The 21,280-nt window shown below is 34.3% G+C and overlaps 1 protein-coding gene across 1 annotated transcript in view; it reads right to left on the reverse strand.

The window, feature by feature from the left end:
- Nucleotides 1–224: 224 nt before the first annotated feature.
- Nucleotides 225–21,280, reverse strand: part of LOC107022182 — a 57,747-nt gene continuing 36,691 nt past the window's right edge. The window contains exons 2-5 of the mRNA XM_015222865.1: nucleotides 8,230–8,417; nucleotides 7,489–7,819; nucleotides 7,103–7,158; nucleotides 225–488 (exon numbers count right to left, since the gene is read on the reverse strand). Coding sequence (XP_015078351.1) covers nucleotides 225–488; nucleotides 7,103–7,158; nucleotides 7,489–7,819; nucleotides 8,230–8,417 — 839 coding nt within the window. The remainder of the gene's footprint in view (nucleotides 489–7,102; nucleotides 7,159–7,488; nucleotides 7,820–8,229; nucleotides 8,418–21,280) is intronic.

Here is a 21,280-nt window from a genome sequence, read left to right on the forward strand (position 1 = left end):
ACGTCAACATCAACGTAAATGTCAATGTGAACTTCAACATAAACGTCAATGTGAACGTTAATGTAAATGACCCCATGAGCGCGAACGTTAATGTAAATGACAACATGAACGTGAACGTGAATATCAACGTGAATGTGAATGTTAATGTGAATGTCAACTTGAACATCAACATGAATGTCAACTTGAATGTTAATGTGAATGTCAAGGTCGACGTAAATGTTGGCTTAAACGTCAAAGTGAACATCACTGTATATGTCAATGCCAACGTCAACATCAACGTGAATGTGAAAGTCAATGTTAACATTAACGTAAACATGAACGTCATGATCAACGTAATTGTAAACATCAACATGAAGGTCAGTGTGAACGTGAAAGTAAACGTAAACATGCACGTCAATGCAAACGTAAACGTGAATGTCAATGTCAATATGACCATAAACGTACGCATCAACGTCAACATTAACGTAGATGTTAACGTCTACGTCAACCTCAATGTAAATGTAAACGTCAATGTCAACATCAACATCAACGTCAAAATCAATGTAAGTGTCAATGTGAATGTCAATGTGAATGTGCACGTCAACGTCAACGTCAACATCAACATAAACGTAAATATCAACATCAAAATTAAAACCAATATAAATGTGAACGTTAACATAAACTTTAAAGCGAATGTTAATGTGAACGTTAATGTTGACGTAACCGTGAACATCAATGTGAACGTGAACTCAATTTCGATGTAAATGTGAATGTCAACGTGAACGTTGACATAAATGTTAACGTAAATGTAAATGTCATCTTGAACATCAAAATGAACGTCAGCGGAAACATCAATATTAACCTAAACTTCAATGTCAACGTGAACGTCAATATGAATGTGAACGTTAACTTCAACGTCAATGTCAACATCAACGTGAACATCAACATAGGCATGAACATCAACGTTAATGTCAATGTAAACGTGAACATGAACATCAATGTATACGTCAATATGAATATGAACATATACATAAATTTCAATGTAAATGTAAACTTTCACATCAACATAAACATCAACGTCAACATCAACGTAATCATCAATGTGATATATACATGAAGATGAACGTGAACGTCAATGTCAACATGAACGTGAATGTCAATGTCAATGAGAACGTCAACACCAACTTGAACATCAACGTAAATGTTCATATGAACGTCAATGTGTATGTCAAGATAAATTTTAACATAAACGTCAATGTAATCATATACATGAACTCAATGTGAAAGTGAACGTGAATGTGAAAGTCTATGTAAATGTGAACGTCAACGTCAATGTTAACGTGAATGTGAACTTCGATATTAACATTAACATTAACATAAATATGAATGTCATTGTAAATGTGAAGATCAATATAAATGTCAACTTGTATATCAACATGCACATCAGCATAAACGTTAATACTAATGTAAACATCAACGTAAAAATGAACATAACTGTCAACGTCAACGTGACTAACAACTTCAACGTGAATAACTACGTCAATTTGAACGTGAACATAAATGTTAACATGACCGTTATCGTGAAACTGAACGTCAACGTGAACATGCACGAGAATGTCAACATGAATGTCTACGTGAATTTAAATGTGAATGTCAACGTGAATGTGAATGTCAACGTCAACGTCTATGTGAACTTCAACTTGAACGTTAATGTTAACGTTAAAGTGAACTTAAATGTAAACATCAACATCAATGTGAACGTGAATGTATACATAGACATCAGGGTGAACATCAACGTCAATGATAATGTCAACGTCAATATGAAAGACAACGTGCATGTCAACATACATACCAACATAAATGTGGATGTCAACATACACGTGACCATGAACATTAATGTGAATGTCAACGTACACTTAAAAACAAACGCGAATGTGAATGTTAACGTTAACGTAAACATCCACTAAATGTGAACCTCAACATAAATGTGAACGTCAATGAAAATGTGAACATGAAGGTGGACATCAATGTAAACTTGAATTCAACATTAACGTAATATGAACGTAAAAATCTAAGACATGTTCTAGAGCTTAATATATGTGTCAAAAGGTTTGGAAATTGTTTAAAATAAATTTTGATGAATATAGGTCATTTAGGAAGATTAGAAGTCAAAATGTCCAAGAACGTCCATGATATCCGTAAGCTAGTTCATTGAGGTACTTGAGTGCCTTAGCCTATATGACTAGCTTTTAGTAGTCTAAAAATGATGAAAATTGGTGTAAGGGTTTCTGAAACATTTTACAGTGAGTTCATAGTTGAACATCATGGCATGACTCCCCAAAAAATCCCTAAAAGCAGTGAATGGACAGAAGCTGTTAATGGACAATGTCACCAGCGAATGCTACAGACGACTTGTGGTCCAATCAACGGGTCATTGATTGCCTCCATCGACAAACACTTAGAACTATTGTCCAAGGTACATTTTTAAGTAGTCTCTAAATTCATCGATGAGTGTGCAGCACGAAGGGAATAGTGCTCGTCGATAGACACACGATCTGTCGATAGTGGTGTCGTCTGTGTGGGGTATGTTTTGTTGAACGTTTAAATTTAAGTTAATTAATAAGTTGTCTTAGTTAGGAGAATAACTATGGGTTAGGAGTGAACTAATTAAGTTAATTAACAACCAATAAAAAGACCCTAACAAAATTTGACTTACCTAACCTCTCATAATTTCGGAACCCAAAACTTTTTTCCTTCTCCCTTCTTTCTCCCTCCAGTTAAAGAACTCCATTGAAGACCAAGCTAGGGGTGGGTTAAAGTGATTCAAAGGGTCAAGTTTCTCCATAAATATTCATTAATTAGTAAGGTGTGGTATTGCTTTCACCTTTGAGACCTCTTTTTTAAAAGGGTTCCATCAAATTTATTTTAAAAGTTAAGTTTTCATTTAGGTCTTTTCCAAACTCATAATTTATGTTATGACTTTTTTTTTTGATTTTTTTATATTGAATATATTAACATGTATTTTAACTTAATTATGTTATATCTTTATGTATTGGTCTAGTTTGTAGAAGATGACCTATTTCCCTTAACCCTAGGTTATGATCTTGGTCTGAATTGTGTATTGCTTGTTCAATTGACTTTGTTATTGGTTGAATTACTACTAGATGATGTTATTTCATTTATAAATAATAATATTGAGATGATTTCTAGTCCTATAATTCTAGTTCTTGAGTAATTGATTTAGACTATTACTTTGACCTAAGTTTCTATCTTGTGCTTGAACTAGTAATGGATTGTGATGTAGTGCTTCAATTAGCCTTTTTATCATATTCGTTATATTTTTTATGATGATAATACACCCTTATTGGTTTGATTTAAGCGTTAATGGTAAGACCTCGAGGATGGATTATGAAGGATACTTGGTAAGTCTTGTAATCCTTATTCTTTACTTCAATTGTGGTTAATTGTTATTGAGTAATGATGTTGTATTTAAGTATACCTTATGTTAAGGGTTATAGGGTTGGTATGATGTTGAATTGAAATTTTTTGACCATGGTTTGTGAGGTGTTGGTTATGTTATAAATGTTATAAGGATGGTAATGATTTAAAAATATGCAATAATATGTTGTGACTATTTAAATGTGCTAACCTCACATATATGAATTTTTACGAAAGGAGTATACTCACACAATTTTCATTGAGGTATGATAATGATGATTATACAAGGGATAGGTCCTATGACCTACATTAAGCTATGATGATCAATAAAGATATTAAAGACATTTCAAAAGGGACTGTAGCTTAGCACCGATTGAACTAGAGTGTCCCTTCGCACATAGGAAGGTAGGATCACTAATGTACTCTTGATATTGTAGACTGTAATGCATGTAGAATAAACAGGGTGCTAATTATATCTCCTAGCTCCTAAACTATGTTGAGCCAATCGGAATACTAGCTAGTGTATACACGTAGTTCCTATGTTCATGTTTTTGTACTACCTTGGCAAGTATTCCTCCTTCTTCTGGTATAGGGTTCCATGACACAAGATTCCACATTAGCTCATGTTGTCTATGTTGTTTAATGAAAAATGGTTCCAAAAAGTAAAATGAACTAAATATTGAACTCTTACTAAGATTACTTAAGGGGTATATCTTAGTCTAGGTAGGGGTATGCGACTCTACCTATAGGTTGTAGTAGTTAGGCTTAAGGGAAGTCTTAGGAGGATGTTCTTATATATGTATATGTTTATAAATCTGAATGATATGTATATGATGATCTTAAATGTTAATGACATTGTTATGTTGATTACTCTTAGGAATATGTACTTTTGGTCTATATTGCTAAAGTATGGTATTATGTACTCTTAATGTTATGTCATGTGAAGTTGGGCATTGGTTATGATTCTTTATAGGCTTACTTGATTAAGAAAGGTTATGGGGATTAGCTTAGCCATTGGACCAGTGGATTTAGAGAGAGTCTTGACTAATGGTCTTGTTCTCGTTATGTTAAAATGTACCGTTATTCAGTTTTTACCACTTTTTACCCGTCCCAAACAAGATGAAAACGAAATTTCATTCTCTCTCAAGAAACACTCTCTTTTCCAAATTCCATATAAGAACAAGAAAAGCTTAAGGAAGAAAATGAAGGTTTGGAAGTTTCCAAAAAAAATTCATGGATTCTTCATATATAAGGTATTAGATTATCACTATTACGATTCCTTTCCCCAAGAGGTCCTTTCAAGATAAGTTTTCAAGAACTTTGAATGCTAGGGTTTTTACTCTACAAATGGATTTTCTTCCTAACCCTAGATTTATGTTTTTCAATGAAAAGTAAAAATTTTCTATATTCAATTTTGGACCAATTGTTGAGAAATTTATATATAATGTTTGAATGTCGTGTGATACATAAAGTGTTTGATAAAGTGAAAAAGTTATGGTTAGAGTTTAAGGTTATAATGAACCCTTTAGTGACCCGTTTACCTTCTTATATGCTATGTATTGATCTTGTACATAATTTATGAGTTAATCTTGATTATGTCATTGTGTATTTCACTAAGTATTATTATGAATATCGCATGATGAATAAGGTTCTTGGAAATAAGAGGTAAGTCTTAAAAAATTGTGATTACACTAAGTTGTATATGTTATCCTATATGTTGTGATGCTATGTTATGAAAAGTATGTATGATGTTGCTATGTGAATATGCTGATATGAACATGTAAAATGTGCGATCATGATAAGAATATGAATATGAATGTTTATGATATCCCTTGAATGCTTTACACAAGGTGATTATTTTACTTTGATCTCACATAAGAAAGGTTACGATGAAAGGAAAATTCTCATCTAATATAAAAGAACTTATGATCATGTTATACAAGAACATAATCTCCTATTACCTATGATAGGTTTTTGATCAAATACAAATTGAATATTATTTCAAGAAAGGGACTTAATCTAAGCACCAATGTACTAGATATGGGAAGTGTCCCTTCCCTAGGGGGAAGAAGGTTCACAATGATTCTCATGATATTGAGGCTTCCAAGTTATGGGAACTATGGGTCTCTAATACATATACTAGTTCTTGAACTATGTTGCCACCATAGGATACTAACTAGTGGATCCACCTAGAAAGTAACTTCATGATAGGTTCTACTTTGGCCGGTAGACCACTTCTTTACAAAGTGGGAAAGACATTGGAATCCATGTTTAGCTCGCATGGTGTATACTCTTACATGAATGTTGCGTTTTATAATGAATATGTTATTTAGTTATACTGTTATATGAAGCATATCTTTACTTATGGTCTCTTATCTTCTACTTGGTTATATGGGGTTATCGGGCTTCACATGACCATTGCACAAGTAGGTTGGGGATGGGATCATTGGTATGTGTTTTGTATGTTAATTTTATATGATTTATTGAATATGAATTGTTATCGTGACATTATGAGAATATGCCTTCGATTAAGATCATGATTTAAGTGATGTAATGGTTATTTGTATACGTTATATGTTATGTGCATTGATGATTTTCATATAACTTAGCATGTTTTCAAAATATATGATGAATGATCCTTTTTCATACATGTCCTTATGCGTTATGTGCATATACCCATACTTAGTACATGTGGCGTACTGACCCTAATACTTTAAAATACTATAACTATAGGTTTCGGCCATTGAAGTTAAGTAGGACGATTTGAAGTAGCTTGGAACTCATTCTGCAAGTCCTCGTAATTCCTCATGTTCGGGGATGCTATCTGTCACAGTCTCGCTTGAACAAATATTTAGTAGTTTTAAGAATACTCTATTCCATTATTTTCTTTGGATTCTTTTGTATTAGGGCCTATATGGCATATTAACAATTATTGGCTAAGTCCAGATTTGAACTCTTAGATGGTTTTATATATGTGAGACAATTTCTTAGAATATCGTACGGTTTATAAATGTTAAGTATGAAGTCTAAGTAGACTTCATTAGTATATTAAACGTTTTTATTTTCCGCGAAATTAAATTGTATGAATGCGATGAAATCTAAGAGGAAGCTTATCTGCGACTTTGATAGGTTAACTCTAGGTGTGAAAGTGAATGTCAACATAAATGTAAACATCAACGTACATATAAATGTCAACGTCAACATCCATGTAAATTTAAACGTCAAAGTATATGTCAACATCAACATCAACGTAAGCATCAATGTGAACATCAACATCAAGTGAACGTTAATGGTAACGTCAACATAAGTGTTAACGTCAACCTCAACGTCAACGTGAATATGAAAGTGAATTTGAATGTGAATGTCAAGATAAATGTTAATGTCAATGTGTAAGTCAAAGTCAATATTAATGTGAAGGTCAATATGAAAGTCAATGTCAACGTCAACGTTAACGTATATATTAACGTTAATGCTAATGTTAACGTGAATGTGAATGCGAACATGAACGTGAACGTGAATGTGAACATCAACCTAAATAACAGGTCGAAAGCCCACGTGAATGTAAACATCATCGTGACGTAAATGTTAATATAAACGTGAACTTCAATGTGATCGTCAACATGAACGTCAATGTCAACATTAATGTACACGTCCACTTGAATGTGAACGTCACATACACATGAACGTGAATGTCAACATCAACGCGAACATCAACATACACCGGAACGTTAACATCAACATCTACATAAGTCATAATGTAAATGTAAATGTCAACATAAACATTACCATAAATGTTAATGTAAACCTCAACGTGAACGTGAATGTCAATATCAATGTGAACATCAATGAAAATGTGAATGTGAATGTAAACATAAATTCAATGTCAATGTCAACGTAAAATTCAATATAAACATTAGCGTGCATGTCAACGTCAACGTCAATATCACCGTGAGATTGTCAACATCAACGTGAATGCCAATGCCAATGTAAATGTAAACGTCAGTGTCCACATAAACGTCATCATGAAAATTAACGTAAACATTAGCATATGAACGCCTAAGTGAATGTCACCGTCAATCTTAATAAAAACGTGCATGTCAATGTGTACATCAATGTTAATGTTAATATCAACGTGAAGGTGAACATTAAAGTGAATGTAAATATGAGCATCAACATCAACATAAATGTAAGAAGAAATGTCAAAGTAAACATCTGCGTGAACGTCAATGTCAATGTCCCCATCAACCTGAATGTCAACATCAATGTTAACATCAACGTGAATGTAAACATCAGCGTGAACGTTAACGTGTACATCAGTGTGAGCGTGAAAATGAATGTAAACATGAACATCAATGTGTACGTAAACTTCAACATTAATGTGAATGTTAATGTGAACATCAATCTACACGTCAATATGAACGTCAATGTCAACGTCAATATAAGCGTCAAAGTGAATATCAAAGTCAACACCAACGACAACGTCAACATCAATGTTGACATCTATGTGAACGTCAACGTAAAGATCAATGTTAATGTCAATGTCAACATAAACATGAACATCAACGTTAATGTGAGCTTGAACATCAACATGAACGTGAACGTCACGTAAATGTGAAAGTTAATGTGTATATCAACGTCAATGTAAATGTGAACATAAATGTCAATGTTAATGTGAACAGTAATGTGAATGCTAATGCTAATGTTATCGTCAACGTAAATGTGAACTTGAACCTCAATGAATGTTAACATTAATGAGAACTTAAATGTAAATGTGAATGTGAACGTCAATGTGATAGTCAATGTAATGTAAACGTTAATGTCAATGTCAATATAAACATGAACATCAATATCAATGTGACCGTAAACGTCAACGTCAACATAAACGTTAATGTGAACATCAACGTTAATGTGAAATTCAACGTAAATTTGAATGTCAACGTCAATGTCAACGTTAATATGAACATGAATGTCAATCTCAATGTGAATTTCAATGTAAACACCTAGGTAAACGTTAGCGTGAACTTCAATGTGAACGTTAACATTAACGTGAAAGGCAACGTAAATGTCTATGTGATAATCAACATGAACGTCAACATGACTATGAACGTCAATTTCAAAGTCAATGTCAATGTCAACATCAATATGAATGTGAACGTCAACATAAAAATCAACATCAATGTGAACATTAATATCGACATCAATGTGAACGTTAACGTTAATGTCTGCGTGAATGTTATAATAAAAGTGAATGTGAACATAAACGTCAATTCGAACATGAACATCGATGTACACATAAACGTCAATGTCAACATCCACGTAAATATTAATATAAAAGTCAACATCAACATTAACATAAGATTCAACGTGAACGTCAACAACAATATGAATGTCAATGTTAACGTCAACGTCAATTCGAACACCAACATATACATCAACGTTAATATCAAAGTAAATGTGAATGTGAATATCAAAATGTACGTCAACATTAACATTAACGTGAATGTCAACGTAAATATCAATGTGAACATCAACATAAACGTAAACTTCAATGTGAACGTCAACATGCACGTCAACATCAACTTCAACTTAAATGTCAGCTTGAATGTCAACGTCAATGTAAACATCAGCATGAACATGAATGTAAACGTAAACTTCAATGTGACCGTCAACATGCATGTCAACATCAACATTAACGTACACGTCAACGTGAACATGAACGTCCGGATTAAATTCCTAGATAGCATGGTTTATGTCGATTATTGTCTTTTTTCATCATGCAGGATACATACTAGTGTTGGATAAGTAGTATGAAGTTTAGGTAGTGGAATGGGACACTATCTAGACCATTATGTGAAAGTACTTAATTGTTGAATGTCTACTAAATTGTATAATTAATACAATGAGTTAAGTAAAAGCATGTTAATGAAAAGTTATCTATCTATAGAGTAGCTTTGAGGATTGCTTAGGTAGGCTTGGAGAGGGTGAGGGGTGTTGTCTTCATGTATTACATAGGTGAGTCTTAGAGTAATTCCATGTACGGAGTGTAATTAATGAAATGGTAATAATATTATCTTAGGTACTCTAAAGGAACTCTTTGGTGTTTTGAAGGGATTGTATAGGCGGTCTCTTCATAACTTACTCACGAAAGCCTTAGAATCACCTTGGGTAGGAAGGTCTCATGTTTGTGTATATAGAAGTGTTCTTGATATTACATGTTGAATGTGACTTATATGTGAATTTTGTGCTATATATGGTTTTTATACTTGTATTTTTAAGTTTTTACTCAAAAAGGTATATTTTATATTAATGTCCCTTTTTCGTGATTTTATGCATAATTACATACTTAGTACATTCTAATGTACTAATTCCATGTATTTTGGCTATTTCTAAATGTGTAGGTGGAATGTGAGAGGAGTACGTAAAATAAATCTTGTATCCTACAGTTTTGTTCAAGAAAGTGTTTATATGTCCTCAGTAGATCCGAGGACATCATTATCTTTAGTTTTCATTTTTAAAAGTATTGCAATAGACTTAGTATTTCTATATCGTGTCATATAAGTCGAGTCCTAAGATATTCGTGTGTCTAAGATGGAGACTTTGAGACTTAGCCTTATTACTTATGTTTTGTATGAAAGATATTTTGAACTAATATTTCGTATGAAATGTTTTAATTCCGCACTACTTTTCATACATGTATGCAATGAAGGATGTCTAAGGGCTTGTATTAGACCTCCGCGAGGTGAAGTACCCCGTGTTGCGATTCGATGAAATGTATTATCATATAGGGTGTACTGTTGAGTCGTAGCAAACTTTGTATCAGAGCATAGGTTATGGAAGTAGTCTTAGGAATCCAAAAGTCAAAAAAAAGCCACGTCTAGTATAGTCTTGTTTATTGGTGTGAGTCGCGACACATCTATGAGCGAGAGGCTATTTGACGATAGATTTTCACTTCCTTCATCAATCTTGTGTCGTGCCATATAGTTAAAAGTTATAAGTTTCCTTTTTAATGCTTTTCCATGTGTATAGGAGATGACTACTATAAGGATGGTCGTAGGAAGGTGGGAAGAGGAAGGAGTGCATGAGGGGGTTCCTCAAGGTGATCAAATATCTGTAGTGGTACAAAGGATGAGGTTTTGGTGTTTCCCTCGGACATGTCTAATGGGGAGATTAAATACGCTCTCCTCGCACTAGCCCAAGTCATAACAAGTCATGTGAATTGAGGTGTTGAGCCTAGCGTAAAGAATCCTCCTATATTTCTTGGATCAAAAGTAGGAGCAGATTCCCAAATGTTTCTTGATGGTATGTACAAAGTGTAGAGTGTCTTGGGGGTGACTTCTAGGGAGAAGGTGTAGTTTGCTTTGTACCAATTATGGGAGTTGCTCAAGTATTGTACACTCAATTGAAAGATAATAGGTTGGTTGAGTCGGGTTCCATAGAGTGGGAAGATTTGAAAGAGTCTTTCTTAGAAAAGTACTTTCCACGTGAAAGGAGGGAGGTGAAGGTTGGGGAGTTCTTTGACCTTAGGCAGGGTAATGTGGATGTTGAAGAATCCAAACTAAGTAGAAGCACAAGGATTTTGAAGAGGGGTAATTCCAATGAACAAAACAAACCTAAGTTTATGAAGAGATACCCATATAAGGATGGGATTATTTCTTATTAGGGAAAGCTTGATAGAGGTGGTGGTTCTCGAATTGTTTAGCCTACTTGTTATACATGTGGGAAGAAGCATGTTGGGAAGTGTCTAGCCGATACTGGTTTTTTGTATTGTTGTGATAAGGACGGTCATAAGGTGAATTATTGTAGTACTATTGCGTCTAGAGGAAGAGAGGCCAAGAAACATATTCTAAGTGTTCTGGATAGTAGTGCTGCAATGCGGAACCACTTCTATATTCTTCAAGCTAAGGGAGAAAATTTGGGTGATAATGCCGGTAAGTTATAGTTTTATATCTTTAGTTGTTATTGGGTTCCTTCTAAGTCGGGGAGTGTGGTGAGTAGTGGAGTTGTGATTTTTTGTCTCTTCTATTTTATTCAATTCAGGCTTGAGAGATAGAAAGTCATAGAAGCATGTTGCATGATGCATTTTATTTAAGAGTCTTGTTGAAATTGAATTTCATTGATTCCTTGAATTGTGCATTTCATGAAGTTACTATTGTTTTATAAATTGATTTTGTATGGTTTTGTCTCTGAAATTGTCATGCTTTTATCATAAATTTCTTAAGTGTAGCATTTTTTAAAATTTGAGCATGTTTCACTGTTGTAAGGTTGGGCAGTTCACTGTAAATATTTTGCAAAAATTATTTAATTGTTCTTTCAGCGAAAGTTGTTATAATGCATATATATTTGATTTATATGATTATTATAATGTGTGGAGAAGGAGTTATAAAATGAATAATGTGAGTCTCATTGCATAATGATCCGTAGATTAGTTTCGATCTTCTTGTTGAGTTTTGAGTCTCTTTGTTATGTGAAGTTGATATTCTTCCTACCTTTGTGTATTAAATATGATGTGGTATGGTTATGATGTGACATCTCTGAGTCTTATCTCTTGAAAGTATTTAAAATTAAGCAAGTTTCATTCGAGGACGAATATTGTCCAAGTGCGGGAGAATATAACACCTCTAAAACGACTTAGGTGAAGCTAGAGTGTAACATTTTTTTCATGAGGGATTAAAGTTTCCTAAAATGTTTTATAATAGTGTTTATAGTCACTGTATGATGTTTGGTGGTTTTTGTAGGTCGAACGTTCAAGACGTTCGAAAGTTTAGCCTTGCAACGTGCTTGTGGGCCTTAATGTGTCTTGGCAGGTTTTACGTGTTCGTTTTGGTCATAACTGATGTGATAGTTTCCTAACTTGTGTATGAGTATATTTGGGTTCACAAAATTCAGGAAAAACTCCCCAAGGACCAACCAAAGGGTCCTTGAGGAGGACCCTACTTATGAACAAAAGATGTCTCAAGTTGGCAAATTACTACCTGTCACGGACTACATCACGGCAAGTGGAGTTGACTGTGGCCAGTGAAGAAGGTTGTGCACCATCCGTATACTCTTGGAGGCTTGTAAAGGCAATTAATCTACTGCGCGAAGGACCAAAGACCGTCAAAGGCGTCGTGAACCACCTTACGAATGGTGAAGGTGGATGTGGTCCCTAGGCGGGCTGTCCAAATTTGAGTTTCCAAATAAATTCTATTTAAGTTTTTATGAAGTGGGGTTAGTTTTTAAAGGTTTATATCATTAATATAACAGTTTCAAATCATAAAACATTTCTTTAGTTCATTATTTCATAACCCGAAATAAAAACCCCAAAGTCCTCTTAATTCAAAAGCTCCACTTTTGAACCTTCAAGCTTCAAGGAAGAGGACCAATTTCACAAGGTTTTGAACAAAATTTCGTGGGTAAATTCTAAATAAGGTATAGTTTTTCATCCTTGAATCTTCTTTCTTCGAGGATCCAAACATCAAAGTGTTTTCCAAAGATATCTCAAAAGATGAATTGATCTATTTTAACATCTGTCCATGGGTTCTTGCATGAATCGTTTTGAATCAAATATTTATTATTGAATTTTTGTTAATTAGATGATATTAAATATAAAAAAACTCTATGAACCCATGTAAATCATGATTTCCTATTTTTGTTCCTAGTGTGGGTGAATTGATCTTGGCTTGATCTTATTGAATTCTTGTGTAGCTTACTTTGGGCTATTGAATTATGTAAGAATAATGTTAGAATTGTATGTACGCTGTCCTTAATTGATGAAATTAATATTTTATTATCTTGGATTATTTTATATTGTGTTTATTGGATTGAATTGGTTACAATGACTTTTGGTAAGAGCCTTGGTGTAATTAATTGGTTGAATTGACAATGGATTGAAGTTGTTGAGTTGGGAAAGTGTAACACCCTAAAATGAACTAAGTTGATCTAGAGTCTCGTGAGTGTTTATTTGTTTGATTAGAATTAAAGATGAGTTACATTAGTGTTCTTAGGAAGTGTGTGAAGTTTACTTTAGTTAGGAGGTCAAACATATGAGAACGTCCATGACGTTTGGAAGGTGTTCTTTAGATAGCGCTAGTGTTTGTTGATATGTATGAGTGAGTTTAACTTGTTATTTTTTTGCTTGAAATTAATGTGTAATGTTCCTAAGACCTAGACGACTACGTTTAGGGGTTTAAAGTTACGACTCCAACTAGCACCCACGAGGGGCCCTACAAGTGGGCCCCATCTCTTGGGTACAAGCAGCTGAAATAGTGACCAAACGACAACCCAAGTGACGGTTCGTTAGTCAACGAATGGTCCGACGACCATGGGCGTCTATTGGACCTGCAATTCAACTTGGATAGGATCCAAATGGATCTAATCTTAACCAAAGAGACCCCACCATCGGTATGTCCTTTGACAAACGGTCCATTGGTTGGTCCGTTGATGGAGACTGGCCCAAAAGTTGTCCCTTTCGTGTGATGTCTTGGGGTGTTTGGTAAATTCACCCCAAGTCTTTTAGAACCCAAGGATGATATAATTAGGGTTTATTACATATATTAAAGTTTTTCAAACCCTGAGACCTAATTTTAGACTCCTCTTCCTAAAACCCAAACCCCCTCTCCCTTAGAAGAGTCTCTCAAGTCACCATGGAAGTTAGGAGACAAGAACAAACTAGCAAGGCGGTAGGTGGTCCTTTATTCAACAAAAACCATTGGTATTTCTTCAGTGTGAGGTATGGTATCCATCCTTGAACTCTCTTACATTCACGAAGCCCCTTTCTAAAAGATTTCAAAAAGAGTTTTCAACCCTAGTTTCTTCTATCTTCAAATCTAAATATGGATCTTCTATTAAAACATTTTGAATGGATTAATAATGATGTTTATAATTTTATTTGATTATTTGATGGTTAAAACTTCAATGAAATCATGTTAATGCTTTCCATATAATGTTGTCTTAAGAAATAGGTTAAATAAGAATGAATTGCTAGTCTTTAAACTTTTGTTTCTTATGGGTATATTGTGGTTTAGCTACTGCCAAAAGGTCTACATTATGGTGGAATATTCAATAAAATGCTCTACGTGATGAAATCTTTGATTAAAGGGTAAGTTGGTTATGTTGTTTAGCGTTAATTTTGAAATGGTCTTCAGTTGTATGGTTCACCTTCTTAGTGGTGGTGTTTACTTGAATTGTATGAATGTGAAGTTAATTTTTTATTATGAATGACTCCATAATGTCTTTTTATGTGAAGTAAGATGATAATATTTTATTCTTGTTAAATGTGCCTTATGAATCTATTATGTGAAGTAGGATTGAGAGTATGCTAAATATGAATTTATTATGTGAAGTAGGATTGAGAGTATGCTAAAATGATGTTATTCTTGTTAATTGTTTTATGAAGCTTGTTATGAGAAGTATACTAAAGATTATGTCTAAAGGACTTACAGAATTAAGTGAAGTATGTAAAGTGTGTGATGTGATGAATGAAGGTATAAGCATGTATAGAAGTGACATGTAATTGAATGATGTTTATGTGAAAGGTGTGTTCACATGTAAACACAAACACACACTTGAATGATTGAATGAAGCTAATTTAAGTTCTAAAGGGGAGTTTTGGGGTGAACACTCGTCGTGAGTTGAAATGGAGTATTTAGTAGCAAACCCACTACATCCTAAGAGCTTTCTAACATACGCCAGAGAATGAATTCACTTTGTGAGTTGAGGTGTGTTTTTCACTAATTATTATTAACCTATAGTTTATAATGTTTAGTATCCGTGGGAAGTGATGCCTAGAATTGAGAGGTTATGACGAAGAGGGTGTTACACTTTGTGAGTTGAGATATTATATTTCAATGTACCTCTGGAGATAAGTACTCCTCGTTAGTAGAAAATTAGTTACTTAGTAACAATATCCTTATCCCTTAACTATGTGCCCGCATAGTTGTAGCTATTGGTCAAGCCATGTCAAAGCTAAGAGAGTGACCTAGATAGGCATTCCAAAAAGGGGAGTCTTGGTCAGGTTTATTTTAATTTAATGAACTAAGTCTCCTAAAAGAATGTACTACTTAGGGTAGTTAGTGGAGTGGGACGCTATCTATCCATTGCACTATGTAGACCTTCTGAAAGGGGAGTCTTGGTGCAAAGCCTTCTAAAAGAGTGTCCTACTTAGGGTAGGTGGTAGTATCGGACCCAATCTACTCATTGCATTAAGTTGCCATACCGAAAGGGATGTCTTGGTGGGTAGTTTGTGTGTTCTTCTAATGTCTTGTCAATGAGTCGGGGCTTATTCTCCTGAGGTGAGTAAGCCAAAAACGGTAGTCTTGAGGATCATTTTTTTTGTGTATTGAAGGAGGCATATGCGTACTTCATTCATGTCTTACCTTGGTTAGTCTTAAGATTATCCTTACTTAGGGAAACTCCTAAGGAAATGAGTTCACTTCCTCTTTGCTTGACCTTGGAAGTTCACTCCCTTAAAATTAGGGTAGTTCACTATAATTTTCAAATTGACTTCACTATAATATTTTGTGGGTTTAGTGTAAAGTTCTTCTTTTGGTTAAAATTATGGAAATCCTTATCTCAGTGTTAAATTATGTTCCTTATGTTTTTTTAGTTCTAAATTTATGAATGTTTTAATCATTTGGCATGAAGAATGTTTTTTTACTAAAATGTCCCTTTTTGCATGTTTTTGCATATGTCATACCTAGTACATTATTTTTTCTAACCCCAAACTTTTCTATACTATCTGAGTATAGGTTTTTGAAGCAAGGTTGAAGTTTAGAAGGCAAAGTTTGGGAAAGTTCCTCTCAAGAAAAAGTGTGTCCATATATATCCGAGGTCATAATTCGTATCTTCTTAGTTTTCTTATGTTAAGACTTATTATATATTTCCTTTTAATGTAAAGCATCGTGTCCCTAAGATATTATGTCATGTCGTTCAGTTCGCTTGTGACTATGAGATTCTCCAAATAGTTATGGACGTCTAACTTTTATTAAATGTCTTGAAAAGTTTTAATTCCGCGCTACTTTCATGTCTTATGTAATAAGCAATAGGTAAAGGGCTTGTTCAAGACCCCAAAGGGTCAAGTACACCTTGAAACGATCCGAGGGTTCTCCTTAACTTTTAGGGGGTACTTTCGGGTCGTGATAGTCTTGGCATTAGAGTATAAGGTTATGGGAAATAGTTTAGTGTCTAAATGTCTCACAAGCCATAACCTGTAGTATCTTGGGCATTGGTGTGAGTCATGACACATCCATGGACAAGAGGCTATAGGACGATAGAGTTTAACTTTCTTTATTACTCTTCAATCGTGCCATAGAACTTAACTCCATAAGGTCTCTCTCTGTTGTGTTCCCTTTTCCGGTGGTCTTCTAGGTGTGATTACTTGGAAAGGGAGATATTTCTAAGTTTGAAGGAGAGAAAAGGTGTGTTTTGATATTATATGGTTTTGTGGCTAAAAGACTAGATATGAAGATAAGTTTTGAAAATGGTGATATGATGCCATTGATGCTATGTGTGACTTTTATGATTGGAAGTGTTGTGATGAGAAACTTTGTGGTGTTGTAGTTCTACGCATGGTAAGGATTATAATGATTGAATAAAGAGTCTTTGAGAGCAAGTGAGTTATCTTGTTATTATGTTGAATGATTGTCGAAATGCTTTAAGGTGTAAATTTAAGAAATATTTAAAGAATGTGGAGATTTGGTACGAGTTTAGCACCACCATCATGTGTTGTCAATGTTTTAATAGTTGTTCTTTTGATTTTGTTGAGGTTTTGGTGTACGTTTACACTTAGGAGGAAATCTGGTATGAATACCTTTTAAGGGAGTTTTGATCCATGAAATTTTGTTAAGTGATACCGAATAGTTTAATGAGGTGATGTTTAAGAGAGTTTGTTTAGGTTTGAATCCTAAGAGGAAAGTGTTATGCTTAACTTGTAAGGTTGATGTTTAGTCTTGATGTGCTTGAATTGAGGGTAGTGTTAGTTCCTGCCTTGTGAGAGACATACTGGTGCTTTTAAATATGAGACCTTGAAGATGGATTTACCCTATGTGGGGGAGAATGAGATGAGTAGAATTGCATGTAATGTACTTAGTCTAAGAGAATCCTCAAGGGTGACTAAGTTGAGTGGTAGTATGGGATGCTACTCTCACATTGCACATAGTGAAACTTACCAATTCACTTAAGAGTAAGTTAGTATAGTCTTGTCTCTCATATTTTCATGCCATATTTTTAAAGTTTCTTGAAAGGTGCATTATTGAAGTTTTAAGCATGTGACACAGTAAATTTTTCAATTCACTGTAAGTAAGTCCAAATTTTGAGCAAATTGCATTTTTCATGAATTATGGTGTCAATATTTTATAAGATGAGTTTATACAGTACTATAATTCATATGATCATGTCTTCTTGTTGAATTGTTCAAAGAATGAAATTTTTATATTTTAAGCATGTTTAACGATATTCACTATAAGAATTTTGAAATTTGAGAAAATTTGTCTTGCCTTTGATTGAAGTTTCAATGTGTGCAAAAGTGTAGCATATGAGAATGTTTAATGTTGGAGAAGGTAGTTCCTGCGTATGTGAAGAATAAGAGAAGATTTTGAAATGTGAATGTTTTGCCAAAGTGCTTGTGTTGCTAGTGTTTAAAAGTGTAAAATGATGCTACTTTCTAGTTGATGCTTTAATATTGAGTTTTTTTACCATGATTTTAATGTGTTATGTGATTCTAAGTGATTCCTTGTTGTTCTTGAAGTTATTTGTCATTAGAGGACGAATGTTATTCTAAGTGGGGGAGAATGTAACGCCCTAAAACAAACTATGGTGAACTAGAGCCTTGTGAGTGTTTTGTTGAGTTTATTTGAATTTAAATTGAGTTAAATTAGTGTTATTGGCAATTTTGTGAAGTTCGGTTAAGTTTAGAGTTCAAACGTCCGAGAACGTCCATGACGTTTGTAAGGTGTGCCTTCGATAGCGCTTGAGTGTCTTGATGGGTTTGAGTGATTTTTACAAATTTGTATTTCTCAAAATTTATGTGGGATGCTCCTACGACCTAGAATACTATGTTTAGGGGTTTAATATTTGGGTAAGACTCCATCTAGGACCCACGATGGGCCTTAGAAGAGGACCCCACCTCTTGGCGAAACCTGCCAAAACAGTGACCAAACGAGACCCAAGGGACGGTTCGTTGGTCAACAAACGGTACGCCGGACATGGGACTCTATTGGAACCCCAAGTCCAGTTGTCCAGGCTTCAAATGGAGATAAATCACAACCATTAAGACCCCACCAACGGTCCTTCCTATGACAAACGATACGTTGGTTGGTCCGTTGATGGAGACTGCCCCAAAAGATGTCCCTTTTCAGTGAAGTATTGGGGTGCTCGGTCAATTCACCCCAAGTATTTTAGAACCCAACTATGAAATTTTTTGGGCTTATTAGGTATATTAAATAGTTTCAAACCCTAAGACACAATTTTAGACTCATCTTCCTAAAACACAAACCCCCTCTCCCTTAGAAGACTCTCTTAAGTCACCATGGAAGCTAGAAGTCAAGAAGGAACTAGGGGGACTGTTGGAAGTTGTTTCTTCATTAAAAAACCATAGGTATTTATTCAATGTCAGGTACGGAATCCAGGCTTGAAATCTCTTCCATTCAAGGAGCCCTTTTCTAAAATATTTCAAAAAGTGTTTTCAACCCTAGTTTCTTCATCTTCAAATTTAAATATGGGTCTTGCATCAAAACATTTTGAATGATTTAATAATTATGTTTATAATGTTAGTTGATGATTTTAAGGTTAAAACTTCAATGAAATCATGTAAAATATTTTCGTCTATTGTTGGCTTAAGAAATGCGTTAAATGAGCATGAATTCATAGTCTTTGAGTTGTGGTTTCTTATGGTTGATATTGTGGTTTAGCAACTGCCAAAAGGGATGTATTATGATGGAATATTGAGTAAAATGTTTTCGGTGATGAAAGCTTGGCTAAAAGGGTAAGTTGGTTATGTTGTTTAGCTTTAATTTTTAAATGCTCTTAACTGGTATGGTTCACCTTCTTAATGGCGGTGTTTACTTGAATTATTTGAATGTGAACTTACTTGGTTATTGTGAATGAGTCCATAAAGTATTGTTATGTGAATTAAGATGATAATAATGTTATTCTTGTTAAATGTGCCTTATAAAGCTATTATGTGAAGTGGGCTAGAGAGTATGCTCAAATGATGTTATTCGCGTTAATTGTTTTATGAAGCTTGTAATGAGAATTATAATATAGATTATGTCTAAAGGACTTATTGGATTAAGTGAAGTATGTAAAGTGTGTGATTTGATGAATGAAGGTCTAAGCATGTATAGAAATGACATGTAAATGAAATGATGCTTATGTGCAAGGTGTGCTCACATGTACACACACACTCACACTTTAATGAATGAATGAAGCTAAGCTAAGTCCTAAAGGGGAGTTTTCGGGTGAACACTCTTTGTAAGTTTAGATGAAGTGTTTCTTAGAAACCCCACTACATTTTAAGAGGTTTCTATGATAGGTCGGGATGAATTCCCTTTGTGAGTTGAGATGTGCTGTTCATTAAATATCCTTAACCTAAACTTTATAATGTTTAAAATCCATGGGAAGTTATGCCTAGAACCGAGAGGATATAAAGAAGAGGTGGTTACACTTTGTGAGTTGAGATGTTGTATTCCAATGTACTTCTTGAAATTTGTACTCCTCGTTAGAAGAGAATGAGTTACCTAGTAGCAATCTCCTTATACGTTAAGTATGCGCCCGCATAGGTGTAACTATTTGGAAAGCCATTTAAAAACTAAGAGAATGACCTCATTCTAGGCAAGTGAGGATTCCTTCTCTTGTAGGGGTTAATATCGGGATTCCATGTCTAGGTCTCAATATCTATGTCGGTTAATCTAACTACCACAAAAGAAATGAATGAGCTAAGTCTTCTAAAGGAGTATTCTACTTAGGGAAGGTAGTGGAATGAGACGCTATTTATCCATTGCACTACGTAGGCATTCTGAAAGGGTAGTCTTGGTGAGTCTTATTTGAATTAAATAACTAAGTCTTCTTAAGAACGTACTACTTAGCGTAGGTAGTGGAATGGGACTCTATCTATCCATTGCACTAAGTAGACCTTCCAAAAGGGGAGTCTTAGTGCCAAGCCTTCTAAAAGAGTGTCCTAGTTAGGTAGGTGGTGGTGTGGGACACCATTTACTAATTGCATTAAGTAGCCATTCTGAAAGGTAAGTCTTGGTGGGTTGTTTGAGCATTCGTCTAATGTCTTGTCATTGAATGGGGGCTTGTTCTCCCGAAGTGAGTAAGCCGAAAAGGGGTAATCTTGAGGATCACTTTGGTGTGTGTTGAAGGAGGCATATGCATACTAATTTCATGTCTTACCTTCGTGAGTGTTATGATGATCCTTAGTTAGGGAAACTCCTATAGAAATGAGCTCACTTCCTCTTTGCTTGAGCTTGGAAGTTCATTCCCTTAAAATTAGGGTAGTTCACTGTAATGTTCAAATTGAATTCAATGTAATATTTTGTAGATTTACTGTAAAATGCTGCTTTTCGTTTAAATTATGGAAATCCTTCTCTAAGTGTTAAATGATATTCCTTACGTTTTTTTAATTCTACATTTATGAATGTTTTAATTATTTGTCATGAAGCATATTTTTTTTTACTAAAATGTACCTGTTTGCATTTTTTTGCATATGACATACCTAGTAAATTATTTTTGTATTAAACCCATACCTTTCTATATTATCTAAGTATAAGTTTTAGAAGCAAGGTTGAAGTCTAGAACGCAAAGCTTGGGAAAGTTCCTCTCAAGACAAAGTGTGTACTTATATATCCGAGGGCATAATTCGTATCTTCGTAGTTTCATTATGTTA

This window comes from Solanum pennellii, chromosome 6, assembly GCF_001406875.1.
Source record: "Solanum pennellii chromosome 6, SPENNV200".
Classification (NCBI taxonomy): domain Eukaryota; kingdom Viridiplantae; phylum Streptophyta; class Magnoliopsida; order Solanales; family Solanaceae; genus Solanum; species Solanum pennellii.